Genomic DNA, 13,220 nt, shown 5'->3' on the forward strand with positions numbered 1-13,220 from the left:
TGCGGCCTTAAGAAATTATTAATGGAGGTCAGAGGGTGAAAATTTGGAGAGCGGCACAGACTTGCTCTCATCCTCCGTTTTGGCTTGATTCTGTCATGCTCTTAAAGGTTTGAGAGCCACAAGATAAGTCTCCTACCATGAACAATGTGAATATTGTATCCACTTCAACTTTTCTCCTGTTCATCACCTGTAGGTCAAGTGAAAAATATTATCATTTTGCTTAATGCAAACAAATGTATGTCCAGGGTGGAGGTGGACCAAAATGTCACCTTATATAATTAACACAGTGTGGTGTACAATGTGTATTAGAAAAAGCATCAATTTGGAGAAAACCCTTAAAAACTTGCCCTCAAAAATATTTCAACACTTGGTGTGTTTCATGTGGAAATGGCTGAGCTGTATCCTGCTCTGTGGAGCACTAAGCTGATGGTCTGGATCTCCATGTTGGGATCTCTGTTTACCAGTGCTCCTTTATTTCTATTTATTTGCGATTTCATGGGAATGTTTCTTTGCTGATATTCGTGAGGGAGGGAGAAGACATGGGAGTAACTGGTAGGAACTGCTGGAATGGCTTTGTCTAAAGTTGTAGACAACTATAAAGATAAATTTCACACACAAAGGAAAGATCAAGTAGGGACAGCAACATTTTTATGTCTGTTTTCCTTCTCCACCAATAAATGTTTTAACTGATGCTCATGAGCTCATTAATTTTTGTAAAATCAGGAAAAACAAGAATGAGATACCAAGGGAATTTCCTCCAGAGCTTTATTGTTTGGTCTTCAAGCAATTAAATAGTTGCCAAGATGTTTCCAAGTCACAGCAATCTCCTGGCTTGGCCGTTAGCAGACTTTGCTTCCTTGATAGTGATTTCATTTATGGAGTCCATTAAAATATCAGCATTTTTTATTGAAAAGGAAAAAACTCATAGCCTGGAAGAAGGCTGTTGGTTCCAGATTTGTGCTCCACGTTGCTCCCCTCGCCCCTTTCCTGCTGGGCTGTAGGAGCAGAGCTGGCCCTTTAGGAAAATGTCCTCCCAATTTTGTCCACTTGCCCTCAGGTCCAGCATCAGCTTGGATTTCAAAGTTAAAAAAATAGAGAAATGCTCAAATTCAAGTCAGAACAAGAACACTCACTGTCTCTAAATGAATCCAAGTGCGGAGCCAAATTAGTTCCATCCAAAGGAAGGAATGTGGTGCGGAGCTGAGGAGGGATGAGGGAACATTCCCTCCTGTTCCCCTTGGACAGCCATAACCCACCCAGCCTTCTGCTCCCAGCACTGATTTAGGAGCTGGAGTGTGCTAGAGCCTGTTACCAAACAAACTCCTCGAACAGATTGGATTTGAGGGAGGAATTCTTCCTTTTGCGGGGTGGAGAGGCCCTGGCACAGGGTGCCCAGAGAAGCTGTGGCTGCCCCTGGATCCCTGAGAGTGTCCAAAGCCAGGCTGGATGGGGCCTGGAGCAACTTGGGATAGTGGAAGGTGTCCCTGCCCAGGGCTCCTGGGCCCAGGTGCTGCCAGCAATGCACCTATTTTTCAGTTACTGGTGTCTGTGAGACTGAGCCCACTGAAGTCACTGAGTATGTCCCTCTTCCTCAGAGCCATGCCTGGAATGGGGCAGCTCAGGGCATGATGACAGCAATCACCAGGAAGCAGCAGTAAAACCCACACTGCAGAGAATAAAAGGCTGTGTTTGCCTTTCTCAGAGCTGTTTGATCTTCTGCTCTTACCTTTGCACCTGCTAAACAATAACTGGGAAGAGGCAGCTGACAGGGGGGCTTGGGGAAGGAAGAAGAAATGGGGCTGGACACCCTCCCCGCCCCTCTGAGCCCTGCAAAATCCATGACACAGGAATCCTCACAGTGGGCTTGGACAAGGACAAAAGGTCCCATCCTAAATACAGCCCCTGAGCAAAGCGGGGTGACCTCAAGGAGGGGTGGCTCTGAGGAGAAGAGACACATGAAAAAATGATCCCAAGGAGGGATGATCCCAAGGAGGCTTCACACAACTCTTTCCCAGCAGTGTTACCCCAGGTTCCTGCAGGTTGGTCGTTTATGGACTGGGACAAGGAATAATATTCCCAGAACCTTCTTCATTTGGGGATCTAAACACCACTAAATATTCAGTAATTTATTTAAAGTTTTAAATAAGGCAACTGGAATAGGTTGCCCAGAGAGGTCCTGACTGCCCCTGGATCCCTGGAAGTGCCCAAGGCCCGGCTGGATGGGGCTTGGAGCACCCTGGGATAGTGGAAGGTGTCCCTGCCCCTGGCAGGGGGTGGCACTGGATGGACTTTAAGGTCCTTCCAACCCAAACCATTCCATGATTTTATGATTTTTTGGGGGGAAAAATTTACCCTGTGCCTCTCAGGATCCTTACCAAGTGTTTTACCAAGTGTTTTTGTAATGGTTTTGTGGGTAGTTCCAGCTGAATGTAACAGTTTCCCTCTGAAGGGGAATACAGCAGGAAGCTGTCTTGTATTTACACTTAAGAATGTGAGCCTAAAGTCTGACCAGTGACAAGCCAGCACCAGGAATTAGTCACAGACTTGTTTGAGAAATTACAGCCAACTAGGAAATAGCAACAACAACAAAAAAAGATGTTTATTTCTAGATAACTGAATCATATTGATCCCCTCTGCTTGCATACACTACATCACCTGCAAAATTTCCCAGAAGTATAAAGATAAGTATTATCCCCCAGATATCAGGAAGGAGCCTGCAGCCTCCCTGCCAGGGAATGGGTGAGATGCTGATCTCAGTCAGATCCATCCAGAACTGCTGAAATGTGTTCAGAACAGTCTGAAGTGTAAGACTGAGCACAAGGCACTGCCTTGCTCAAATCTAGGCATCTACACTAGACATTGAGTTTGTTCCTTTAAAGTTGGTGCCATTTTTATGTGTGGATCCTCTTGCTGATCAAAATGAGAATCCATGAGTAATGGTGTATATATTGGCAATGGCAGGGGCAGGGAGAAAACCAAATTATTTCTTCAGATTGGTTCAGTTGGTCCTGTTTGTGTCATGCTCCAATCTGTCTCCTCCTTCCCAGACCCACTCTGACCATCCCTGGAATCAGTTAATCCATTCTGAGGATAAACACAGCAAAATTGGGGGTTCCTTTTGTGTTCTTGAAAAATGAAGCACAAAGGCTTCAGTGAGCACCTCCTGTTCCTCTTAGCTTTGCAAAAGGAGAGTGGCCCCTGATTTGGGGTGATTCCCTTTTGCCACAAGGAGGTCAAAGTAAGTCAACAGGAAGTCCCCTTCAGTGGAAGAGGTTTTCCTCAGGTAACAGTTGCTATGTTTTGACTCATTAAGAATTAAATATTAATGAAAGAACAACTCCTTCCACATTACTCTTCTCCCACCAGGCTTTTGAGTGAAGATTGCATCTGGTTTTCTCTGGTTTCTGAGGGGGACAAGGAACACAAGCTGCAGTCTTTGCTCTGAAATACAGGTGAACTTTTACCCAGAGCTCCTGGTGCTGGTGGAATCCCCAGGAGAGATAAGGTACTGTGCATACTCTGCTCCTCAACGGCCATGGGGAATGAGGAAAGAGTGGGATGAGCATCTCTGACTAATCTGGAAGGAACACAACGGTCTTGTCTCTGATCAAGTTACTACATTTAGCATGAAGTAAGAACAGTTTTTGCCCAAGTGAAAACAATATTTCTCCACGTTCGCTGGTGCTTGCTGCACTTGCTGTTGGCTGTACTGGTGTTGCTGGGATTTTCCCCTGCTGGATTTCGGAATGTGTAGGGCAGGCTGTGCACTGCAGAGTCTCAACCCCCCTTGGAAACTCAACCCTGCTTTTCTTATTCCTTCACATCCCGTTCCTGGGTCCCAGCATGTCCACACAGCGCTGGCCTCGTGCCATGCACTCATCAAACACCGCTTTTTCCTGAGAAAATGATTCAGGAAACCTCCTCTAGCAGCAGCTTAAGTTACAGTCTCACTCTTTCTGGAAGATTCCCTCTTGAATCACACTTTTGTCCTCCCCATAACCTTAGGAAAACACATCACTCTTATAAAACAACTATGAAATGATTGCAACAAGTGCTTGGTAAACAGGAGCCCATCCGCTGTGCGTGCCCCAGGCAGCGAGCAAACCTCCTGTGACAGGCAGAGCTCTCCCTGGGCTGGGCGAGGCCATCCCAAGGGCTTTGCAAAGAAAATCACCCGTTGGGAGTGAGGTTTGAGGGAGTTTGATGCGATGCTGTGATTTTGGATCCTGAAATAAAGCTGCCTGTGAGCAATGAGTGACCCCCTGCACTGAAGAGGGATGTGCACCTTAGGAAGCTTCTGTGATGGAGTGAGAGAGGACTGAGCTGCTGCCTGGGCTCAAAGAGTTGCTGAATTGAGTCTGCCACAGAAAAATGCTTTAGTGTCTGCAGCAGCTGCTGAAATTAGGATGAAATTAAATACTTTCTTCTGGAGTAGTTACTGCAAAATCTCTCATCTCAGCCTGTGTGAAAGTTCAACTGCTTCCTTTGTTCATGAGGTGAAGGAGACTTTTGTCAACTCCAGTGTCTGGGTTTTCATTATCCTTTTTAACTAAAGCTCTGTTTCTCTATTTATTGAAAGTCTAAAACCTCTTTGTACTTTTAAAATCGGCTTTTAGCATCTGGGCTTTTCATTAAAGGTGCTGATAGGTCTTGTGTCATCGCAGGTGACCTTCAAGAACAGTAAAGGGCAGGTTTTGATCCTGAAGGTGAGTGAGGGAAAGATGAAGCTTTTCCACCAGCTTTGTTCCAGGCCCCCCTTGGCTGTGCTCACAGCTCCTTTCTGTATCTCTTCCTCACAGCTGCAGTGTCCTGAGAGTGGTTTGAGGACTTTTCCTCTCTTTGCCTTTCCTGTGCTGGGCATAGAATGAGAAATCCCTGATGCAGAGTCCTACATATCATCAACCATGAGGGGCACAGGTCAACCACCAACCCAGACACGACTTCTGTGTGTGGGAAAGGATGTTCATAACACAGATCCTTCTCTCCAAGCATTTGGGACAAGACTGTTTCTTGTTAGAATTGGAAAATGGCTCAGAGAGAGCTGGAGAGGAGCAGCCTGTGGCTGTCCCTGAGCATCTGTGCACTCAGATTCTGCTTCTACTGAAGTTACTCCTGATCCACACTGAAATGAAAAGACAAGCAGAGCATCAGTGTTTATTTGTTATGGATGGGAAGCTGATCTTGGAATGGAAATACTCAGTGGGACAGCCCTGGTGACTATGGGCTTTCCTGCAGTCTCTGGATGACCTCCTTTGTCTTCCCAGTCATGGGCAATCCGGGCAGGCAGTCTGGTGTGACTCCCTGTGACAATACCTTACCTGCCATGACACAAACATGTTTCTGAGCAGCTGTTTATGGCCAGAGTGATGCTCCTTGAGTAGCAGAGCTTCACCTGGGTGGGGTGCAGGAGGGTCTCTTGGAGCAGACTGCAGAATTATGGGAGTTATTATGGAAAAATCCCATCTTTCCTGCATCTTGGCAAAGCTGGGCAGTGCACTCCTACATATTGCCTGTTAATTGATGATCTCTTTGGTACCTTGTAAAACAACTAAAGGAAAATTAACTGCTGCCCTCAAAGCTGTGTGAATAAATATCGATGATGAAACAGCAACGTCCAGCAATTCTTGCTGAGTCTCACTTTTTCTGGGCAGACCCCTCCTCCCCTGCCATTAATAATTACCCATAAGGAAGCACTGATTTATGGCAGGATGACATGGAAGCTGTAGAAGACACAAGGTAAACTTGATAATGTCAGAAAAACAACATTTGTCTTAGTTTTCTATAAGTGAGTTCCAATGCATCCAGCAGAAGCAGCCTCTTCCAGTCTGTTATCCATCCTTCCTGACAGGAATGGCCCTGGCATGGCCGGGTGTTGTGGAGAGGTTTGAGGAGCATTGTGCCCATCCAAGGGCCATCTGGCCCAGCCGTCCTTTTGGTTTCGCAGGGGGTGTCACTGCAGACGTGACTCATGAGGTCATTCTGGAGTAGACAGTTTCGTGACATCACACTTGACACCGCCAGGGCACTGGTGCTGCTGTGACAGCTGCAGAACTGGAACTGAGCCCTCCAGGTGACTCTAGTGGTGTTGGTGTCTTGGAGGAGTGCCAGGCTTTTCCTCTTCCCTCCCTGCACCTCAGTTCTGTGTTACAGTGACCTTCACTTCCACAAAACATTTTCTCAATAATGAATTATTGAATTTTTAGCACTTTTGCTCATATTTGGTTTTGTACAACACCTCTGTCACCAAGCAATCTCCCGATCAGTCCAGTCTTTTCCAGATCAGCTCTCCAAACTGCATGACTGGTCCTTCTGCCTCGGGTGACTTACAACCCCCCATGTAGCTTCACCTTCCTGCTGTAACATTCCATTAGGTGTTTTCCACACCCCCGTTTTTGCTTGAATTCCCTGAGAATGGTGAAATACAGCAAAGCCTCTGACCAAGGCTGTTTCCTACTCTTCTGGTTTTTATGGCATCTGCAGATCAAGGTGCTCTCTGAACCTCCCCAGCCATCTCCTCCTCCTGCAGCTCCTCCAAGGCTTTCCTTGTCTTTGGCTTTTCCCAGTCAGAATAAACATGTTTAAACCTTTACATTCTTGGAAAGTGGTTTGTGTTTGCTCTGAGACAGAAAACCAGGCCAAGGTGCTTCATTGGGAGTCTTGGTTCCAGATATTTCCAAGAGCCACTTAACAGAGCCATGTGAGGGTGAGCTTGGCCCTGGCTTGGCTGCCAAGGAGAAGCCAAGGAGTGCAGGTTTGAGGACATGGAGTCAGCAAAGGGTTTTGGCACCTTGGAGACTGGGGCCTTCTAAATAAATTTGCTGGATGAAGTGATTTCCTCTCACTCCATAAAATCCTCACCCTTTGATCTGGGGAGATTTACCAGCACATGCTGTGGCTGGAGCCTTTCTAACAGAGGGATGGAGGCTCTGATTCCAGGGCTGTGGAGGGCAGGAAGCTGCTTCACATCCCTTTTCCACAGGGCAGCTCCCGTGCAGCTTCCTGAGCCAGGAAATGCCCTGGAGATGCTGTTGGAGAGATTTTTTTTTTCCCAAATCCACACTGAACCAAAGTGCTCCTCGGATTACTTTCCCTTTTTAATGTAGGACAGATACTCAGCAGCAATAAATCCAACTGCAATAAACCCGCTTCCTTTGTTCCCAGAAACTGCCACCCTGCTGTGTGGGAGCAGCCTCCTGTGCTCATGGAACACAAACCAAGACCCTCCTCACTGTATTTTCTGGCCATCCAGAAGGAATCTGGCTTGGCTCCCTATTCTGGGGGCTTTTTTTTGGTAGATGAAAAATCACCTGCAGCTTTTGCTGAGGGTTGGAGACACCAAGTGTAGCTGGGAAATTAAAGGGAGGCACGGCCGAGCCCCTCAGTTTGGGTTCCAATAATGAAAATGATAAAGATAATTATAGTGATAACGATTCAGTTGCGGCTTTATCAAAGAAGAGGCGGTTTGATCACACGGTACCCATCAGTCCTGAGGTTCAGGGAGAGGACAGGCTGTCCAAGGCTGGAATTACCTCTCCTTGTGCCTCTGGGCAGTGGAGCTGCTCCTTGGGAAGAACTGGTGGGTGCCCTGGGAGGGTATGGACACCTGGCTGGATGCAGGGCAGGGCACTCAGAGATGAATCTCCATCACATATTTAAACCTGAGGAAGTTTCAGTCTTTTAGTTATACCCTGGGGATGTGTCTGTTCATAACATTGGTATCTCCATGGACATACAGATAAAACTACCAGAAATCTATTTAAAGTAACTCAGCAGGTGCGACAAAGCAGGGAAAATAATATTTGCAACAAATATTACGTTAAGTGGTGCCTGATCTGTGTTTTACAACAACTTATGTTCTCAATCGGTTTTTGGAACTAGAGTGAGCTCAGCCGTCCGTGCAATACAGCCATAAAAACCTCACGCGTGTCCCGGAAATATCTCGGAGCAGGTGCTGCTGCCCTTGTGACCTCCTCTAACGCAGGGCTAGCAAACAACCCTGGCTCCCTTCCCGGCACTGGTTAGTAAGGATGTGATAAAAGAAGGTGTTTCTCCTCCCCGGTTCCCTGAACTGTGTCCCGCCTGCAGCCGGCAGCATTTGCATGTTAAAAGCGGGGGGAAAGGTAAAAGGCACGCGGTAGTTTGCCAAATTACGGAATTTCTGCCTGGTGGCTGGGCGGAGGAGGAAGCTCGGGAACACCTCTGCCCTGCCTCCTGCTCCAGGGTATTTAAACTCGGCGGTCGGGGCTGGAGCCGTATCTCTGCTCCCTGCAGCTCTCATCCTTCCCTCACACATCCCTCCACCTCCCTGCGAAGGAGGAGGAGCAGCCGTGGGGAAGATGAGCTGCAACAGGTACCCCGTGGATGTGAAGGCTGTTGGCTTCATGCAATGCAGAAAAGAGAAGGTACTTTAACTTTTACTCTTTTTTTGGCTTTGTTTTCCTCCTTAAATACAATTTACAAATGGGGAAACTAGAGGAGTTACTTTTCCGGGGGTATGCTCATTCCCCACAGTGTTGGGATCGGAGCCTTGGGATCTAGGACAAGGGGACTTGTTTTTTAATGGGCTTCATGTCTTGGATTTTGCTCTCTTTCTGTCACAGCACCATAAAATTCTCCTGGTTTCAGCAATGATTTTCCATTTGGGGCTATGAATTAAGGAAATATTTTTGTAGGTTTAATGTTTAGTTTTTATTGTGACACTCTCAGCCTGAAGCCACAACTAAACCACAGCAAATGCTGATTGCCTGAAAGCATCCAAAACTGAACATTGTGATTAAAATGGTTTTCTTTTCCCTGTTCATTTCCCAGAACTACATGATGTTTGTGTCTTGGTCAGATCAGAACAACATTCTCATCTACAGGACTTTTGAAGAGTTTAAGAAATTCCATGTAAGTGAATTTTCAATTCCTGAAATTTCAAGGTTCCTGTCCTGAGGAGGGGAAGGAGCCCAGCCATGTGTCAGCTGTGAGGAATCACTGTTCTCTCTTTCTCCTTGCTTTTAGAAGGAGCTGAAGAGAAAATTCCCCACTGAAAGTGGGTCACTGAGGAGTTTACCCAGGTTTAAAGGTAGGGACAAATCTCTGATGGGCCACAAACATGAGAGTGGTTGGGGACAGTCATAACCCATGACAGAGACTGAAGTCTCTGAGCCTGACCTTACTCTGGAACACATTAGGGGCTCACTCCTGCTCCTGCCATGGCACCACTGGGTCACATCAACATGTTTGGGTCTAGTACAGACCTAAAATAACCCAGAAAGGCTTTTTTAAACAGAAAATTGCACTTGGTAAATTAATGCTATACTTCAAATATTGGCCTAGATTTCTTGAAACTTTACATGTGAAAAAAAGATAAATTTTAGATGTTAAAAAATCGTATCAGGAGCTGTTAAAAATGACAGGGAGGCAGGGACAGTGACTTTGTATGGTTTGGGCTTGGGCAGGAAGGGTGGTGGGTGAGGGCACCCCGGCTGCTGTTCAGGGAAAAGATGCTGCTCCCAGGATCCAGATCCATTGCTGTCCTATCCCAACTGTGCCCTTGTTATTTTGAAGGTATAACTATGCAGCAGAGGAAGGGAGGGAAGCTGAACAGGTGCCTGGAGATCCTGAAACTGCTGGAAACATATTCCCAGGAGCTGCTGAAAACGGATGTGAAAATCTCCCGGGGTGAAGAGGTGAATCAGTTTTTCAAGGCACAGACTCAAGACCTCGATCCCTCCTTCCCTGAAAACAGGTATGAAATCTGAGTTGTACTTTTTTGTTTGTTCATGAGACAGAAATGTTATGGGATATGGATAGAAGGGAAACACCAGTTACACTCCAGGGCAGTTCAGCTGGCTGCTTCAATCCCGGTTAATTTTGTTTCTGATGCCTAAAGCTTTTCTCAGCCCGCTGCAGAAATTATTTTCCCAAAATCAATACAAAACTCAACCTTCCACTTGAATTTTTGACGTGAGACTTTACTTTCCAGTGTTGTGATCATGCCATCAGTATTCAGAAGGGAGAAGAACCCCCAGCCCCTCTCCATCACCCTCCCTCAGGCGTCGGAGAGCTACCGCTGCATTGAGGCCTTTGAAACCAAAGACACAAAGAACAAACCTTTCTCAGTGGATCAGAAGGAGATTGTGGAAGTGTTAATCAAGGACATGACTGGTAAGTTTGAGAAGATTCGGTGTCAGGGGTGGATGGGCAGATGGATTCATAGCTCGGCAAATGCTGAGGTAGTGTCAGGGTTGCAGGTGTTTGCACTTGTGTGTTTACCTGGGGGGACAGTGAATGCCCCTGCTGTCTCTTGTATCCCCTACCCAGGGATTATTGTCATGTCTTAACTTGCAGGCTGTTAAAATCTGGGTATTTTTGTTCTTTGTAGGCTGGTGGCTGGTGGAAAACGCAGACAAGCAGATAGCCTGGTTCCCAGCTTCATACCTGGAAGAGCTTGATGCCTGTGAGGACATCCAGAATGCCTTTAGCTCAAATGAGGAGGGTAAGTCTGTTCTTCCTTCAAAACATGAGTTCTGCAAAACCCCACCACTTTACCCACTGCCTGGAATCCCTGCCTGGACCTCTGACTTTTGTGGTCAGCTCTGCCACCACCTGTGGGTCATGGAATCATGGAATGGTTTGGTTTGGAAAGGACCTCAAAGCCCATCCCATTCCACCCTCTGCCATGAGCAGCGACACCTTCTGCTATCCCAGGTTGCTCCAAGCCCCATCCAACCTGGCCTGGGACACTTCCAGGAATGGGGCAGCCACAGCCTCTCTGGGCACCCTGTGCCAGGGCCTCCCCACCCTTTTTGTAAAAAACTTCTTCCTTATATCCAACCTAAATGGATCAGATTGGGCTCCCTGAGCAAACCAGTCACTCTCAGCTGTCTCAGGGACAGTTGCCCTGCAGCTGGGCTGGTCTTTCATTGGGATTGGAGCATTTTCTCCACAAGGCAAACCCAACCTCTTCCTCTCTCTGCAGGCAGCCTGTACTTTGTGGTGCAGGCCTATGAGGCTCAGAAGGCAGACGAGCTCTCACTGAACCAGGGTGTGGTCGTGGAGGTGGTCAGGAGATCCCACAATGGCTGGTGGCTGATCCGGTGAGAAGGCTTTTCCAAAGTCCTGGCTCCCCGAGGGAGCTGCTTACCTGCTGCAGGTGCTGCTTGCTGCTCCCCACCGTGTGGGATGCATAGGAGCCCCCTGAGCTGAATGTCCTTGGCTGGGGATGGATTCCCTGTCCTCACACCCCATGGACAGCACAGAACTGCTTCCTCAAGTGCTGTGCTCCTTCCCCTTGGCCTGAGCTGCTGGAAGCGTTTTCTCAGTGTTCTTTCCATCCCTGCCCTCAGGTACAATGGCTGCACTGGCTACATTCCCTCCCTGTGCCTCCGGCCCTACAAGAACCCTCACCACAAGCTCCAGACCATCATGAGCTGCGGCCTCAACACCTCCACCCCCACCCTCCGCTCCCCCCAGCCCCGGGGCGAGGCTGCTGCTCAGCCCGGGCTGCAGCCTAGCCCTTCCTTTGCCCCCCGTGAAGAGGACGGGAGCCCTCAGAGAAGCAGATCTCGGTCTCTGCCCAGGGCCAGCTCCACCCCGGAGCTGGATGTGGACAGCTCCTCCCTGAGCTCGGCGAGAAGCAGTGAGGGGGACGCCCGGCTGGCCTGGAAACCCGACTTGTCCCGATCCCTGCCCGACGTGGAGCAGGCCAGAAGCTCTCCCGCCCCGAGCCGCGGCCTGGCCACGCACAGCAGCAAATCCCCACACCTCAGTGCCAGGAACAGGAACGATTCCGGCTTTGTGGAGTCCTCCGCAGCCGAGCTCGGCTCGTCCCTCGCTGACCCTGAGCTGGCCGCGGGTGTCCCCAAGGTGCCGGCGCGTCCCTCAGCCCACGAGATCCTGCAGAGGTGCAGCACCGTCACCAAGCGCGCCGTGCAGCAGTCGGCTCCCCGGGCGGCCCTGCCGGCCCTGCTCCCGATCCCCAGCCGGCATTAGTGTCCCTGGAGGGGACACGGGGACAGCCCTACTCGCTGGAGTCCCCTGGGAGCAGCTCCGGAACGTCAGGGCTGGGGACTGTCCCTTCCCAAGTCACACACACACATCCGTCACCTCCCCGGGCAACACCGTTCCTGCTGCAGCTTCCACAGGGGTCAGGGAGCTACTGGGAGAGGACCGAGTGGTGTCACTCGGTGTGGATCCGGCAGCTCCAGAGCTGGAGGGCGCTTGGCAGGCATTGAGTTCTCCCTGCAGGAGTTGTTCACCCTGCCCTTCAGTATGTGAGCGTTTCACAGTCGTGGCTGTGTTATTCCCCACACCAGGATGAGTTGGCACAGCCACGGCCACAGTGGAGGGCAAAGGCGTGGCACCAGAGTGACTTAGTCACACCCCTGGCACCCTGAGCTAGTTACTGGATTGGGGAGGGATGGGATGATGCACCTGTGTGATGTCAGTTACCTGAACCCCCTCTTTTATAGATCTTTTCTTAACTCTTTGACTTCTGGTGTCGATTTTGGGGTTTTTTTAATAGGTTAGTGAAGAGGCCATGAACTATAGGGATGGGCTGGATCTGCTGAATGGTTGTGAGAACAAAAAAGCTGTTGGGAGGAACCTCATCCCTGTTCCCTCCAGCCATGTCTGTGCAGGCATAGGAACACAACCAGGGAAATCACAGCTTGTGTCCCAGCTGGGGATGGGGAGAGAGGTCACTTTTATGGACAAAACATTCCCCTTTCCAGGGGGCTGGTTGAGTTACTGAAACTCACAACGATTCTAATCCTAAACTCATTTGCTAAAATTGAGTTAGAAAAAGTTATAGGAAAATTAAGACTTTTCTCTACACTCATGGCTTTCATTGTACTTATTCTTCCAGGTATCTCTTAATATTTTTATAAAGAACATGTGGTGTTTATGTTGTTTGTATTTTATACATTTTTGTAAATGAAATAAAATACATGTAAATATCTCTGAAGCTTTCTTGTGTCTCATGCTTTAAAAATTTGCTATTTGGGGAATTTAAATTGTGCTTTTCTCCCTCTCAGCTTCTAAATTTGGAGTGGGCACAGGTGAGACCTCTGCCTTGGTCCAGGGGGCTTTGCCCAATCAGGATCTCAGTTCCGTGAATCCTTTAAACCCAACTGCTTGGTGGGATTCTGCCTTTTAATTCCAAACTAACTTCTGTTTGTAAGTCTGAAACTTCAGGGTGTGAAAACACAAACCCTGGGCTTGGCCAAAGAAAT

At 48.4% G+C, this 13,220-nt stretch overlaps 1 protein-coding gene across 2 annotated transcripts; it reads left to right on the forward strand.

Annotated features, from left to right (window-relative positions):
* Positions 1-8,273: 8,273 nt before the first annotated feature.
* On the forward strand, positions 8,274-13,177 carry NOXO1 (NADPH oxidase organizer 1). Of its 2 annotated transcripts, XM_069029921.1 has the most exons (8): positions 8,274-8,402; positions 8,809-8,889; positions 9,004-9,067; positions 9,553-9,733; positions 9,971-10,152; positions 10,370-10,483; positions 10,967-11,084; positions 11,334-13,177. In XM_069029921.1, the coding sequence occupies exons 1-8, from the start codon at positions 8,337-8,339 to the stop codon at positions 11,977-11,979; spliced, it is 1,452 nt and encodes a 483-aa protein (XP_068886022.1). In that variant the 5' UTR covers positions 8,274-8,336; the 3' UTR covers positions 11,980-13,177. The 2 variants fall into 2 exon arrangements, with proteins under 2 accessions (XP_068886022.1, XP_068886021.1); XM_069029920.1 differs by having other exon boundaries at positions 10,370-11,084.
* Positions 13,178-13,220: the final 43 nt, after the last annotated feature.

The sequence above is a fragment of the Aphelocoma coerulescens genome, chromosome 14 (genome assembly GCF_041296385.1).
Source record: "Aphelocoma coerulescens isolate FSJ_1873_10779 chromosome 14, UR_Acoe_1.0, whole genome shotgun sequence".
Classification (NCBI taxonomy): domain Eukaryota; kingdom Metazoa; phylum Chordata; class Aves; order Passeriformes; family Corvidae; genus Aphelocoma; species Aphelocoma coerulescens.

Bases quoted from the DNA above. Each gene is read 5' to 3' on its own strand.
- NOXO1 (XM_069029920.1), top strand. From the start codon at position 8,337: ATGAGCTGCAACAGGTACCCCGTGGATGTGAAGGCTGTTGGCTTCATG. The intron at 8,403-8,808 runs GTACTTTAACTT...TTCATTTCCCAG, and splicing joins TGCAATGCAGAAAAGAGAAG to AACTACATGATGTTTGTGTC. The intron at 11,085-11,333 runs GTGAGAAGGCTT...CCCTGCCCTCAG, and splicing joins AATGGCTGGTGGCTGATCCG to GTACAATGGCTGCACTGGCT.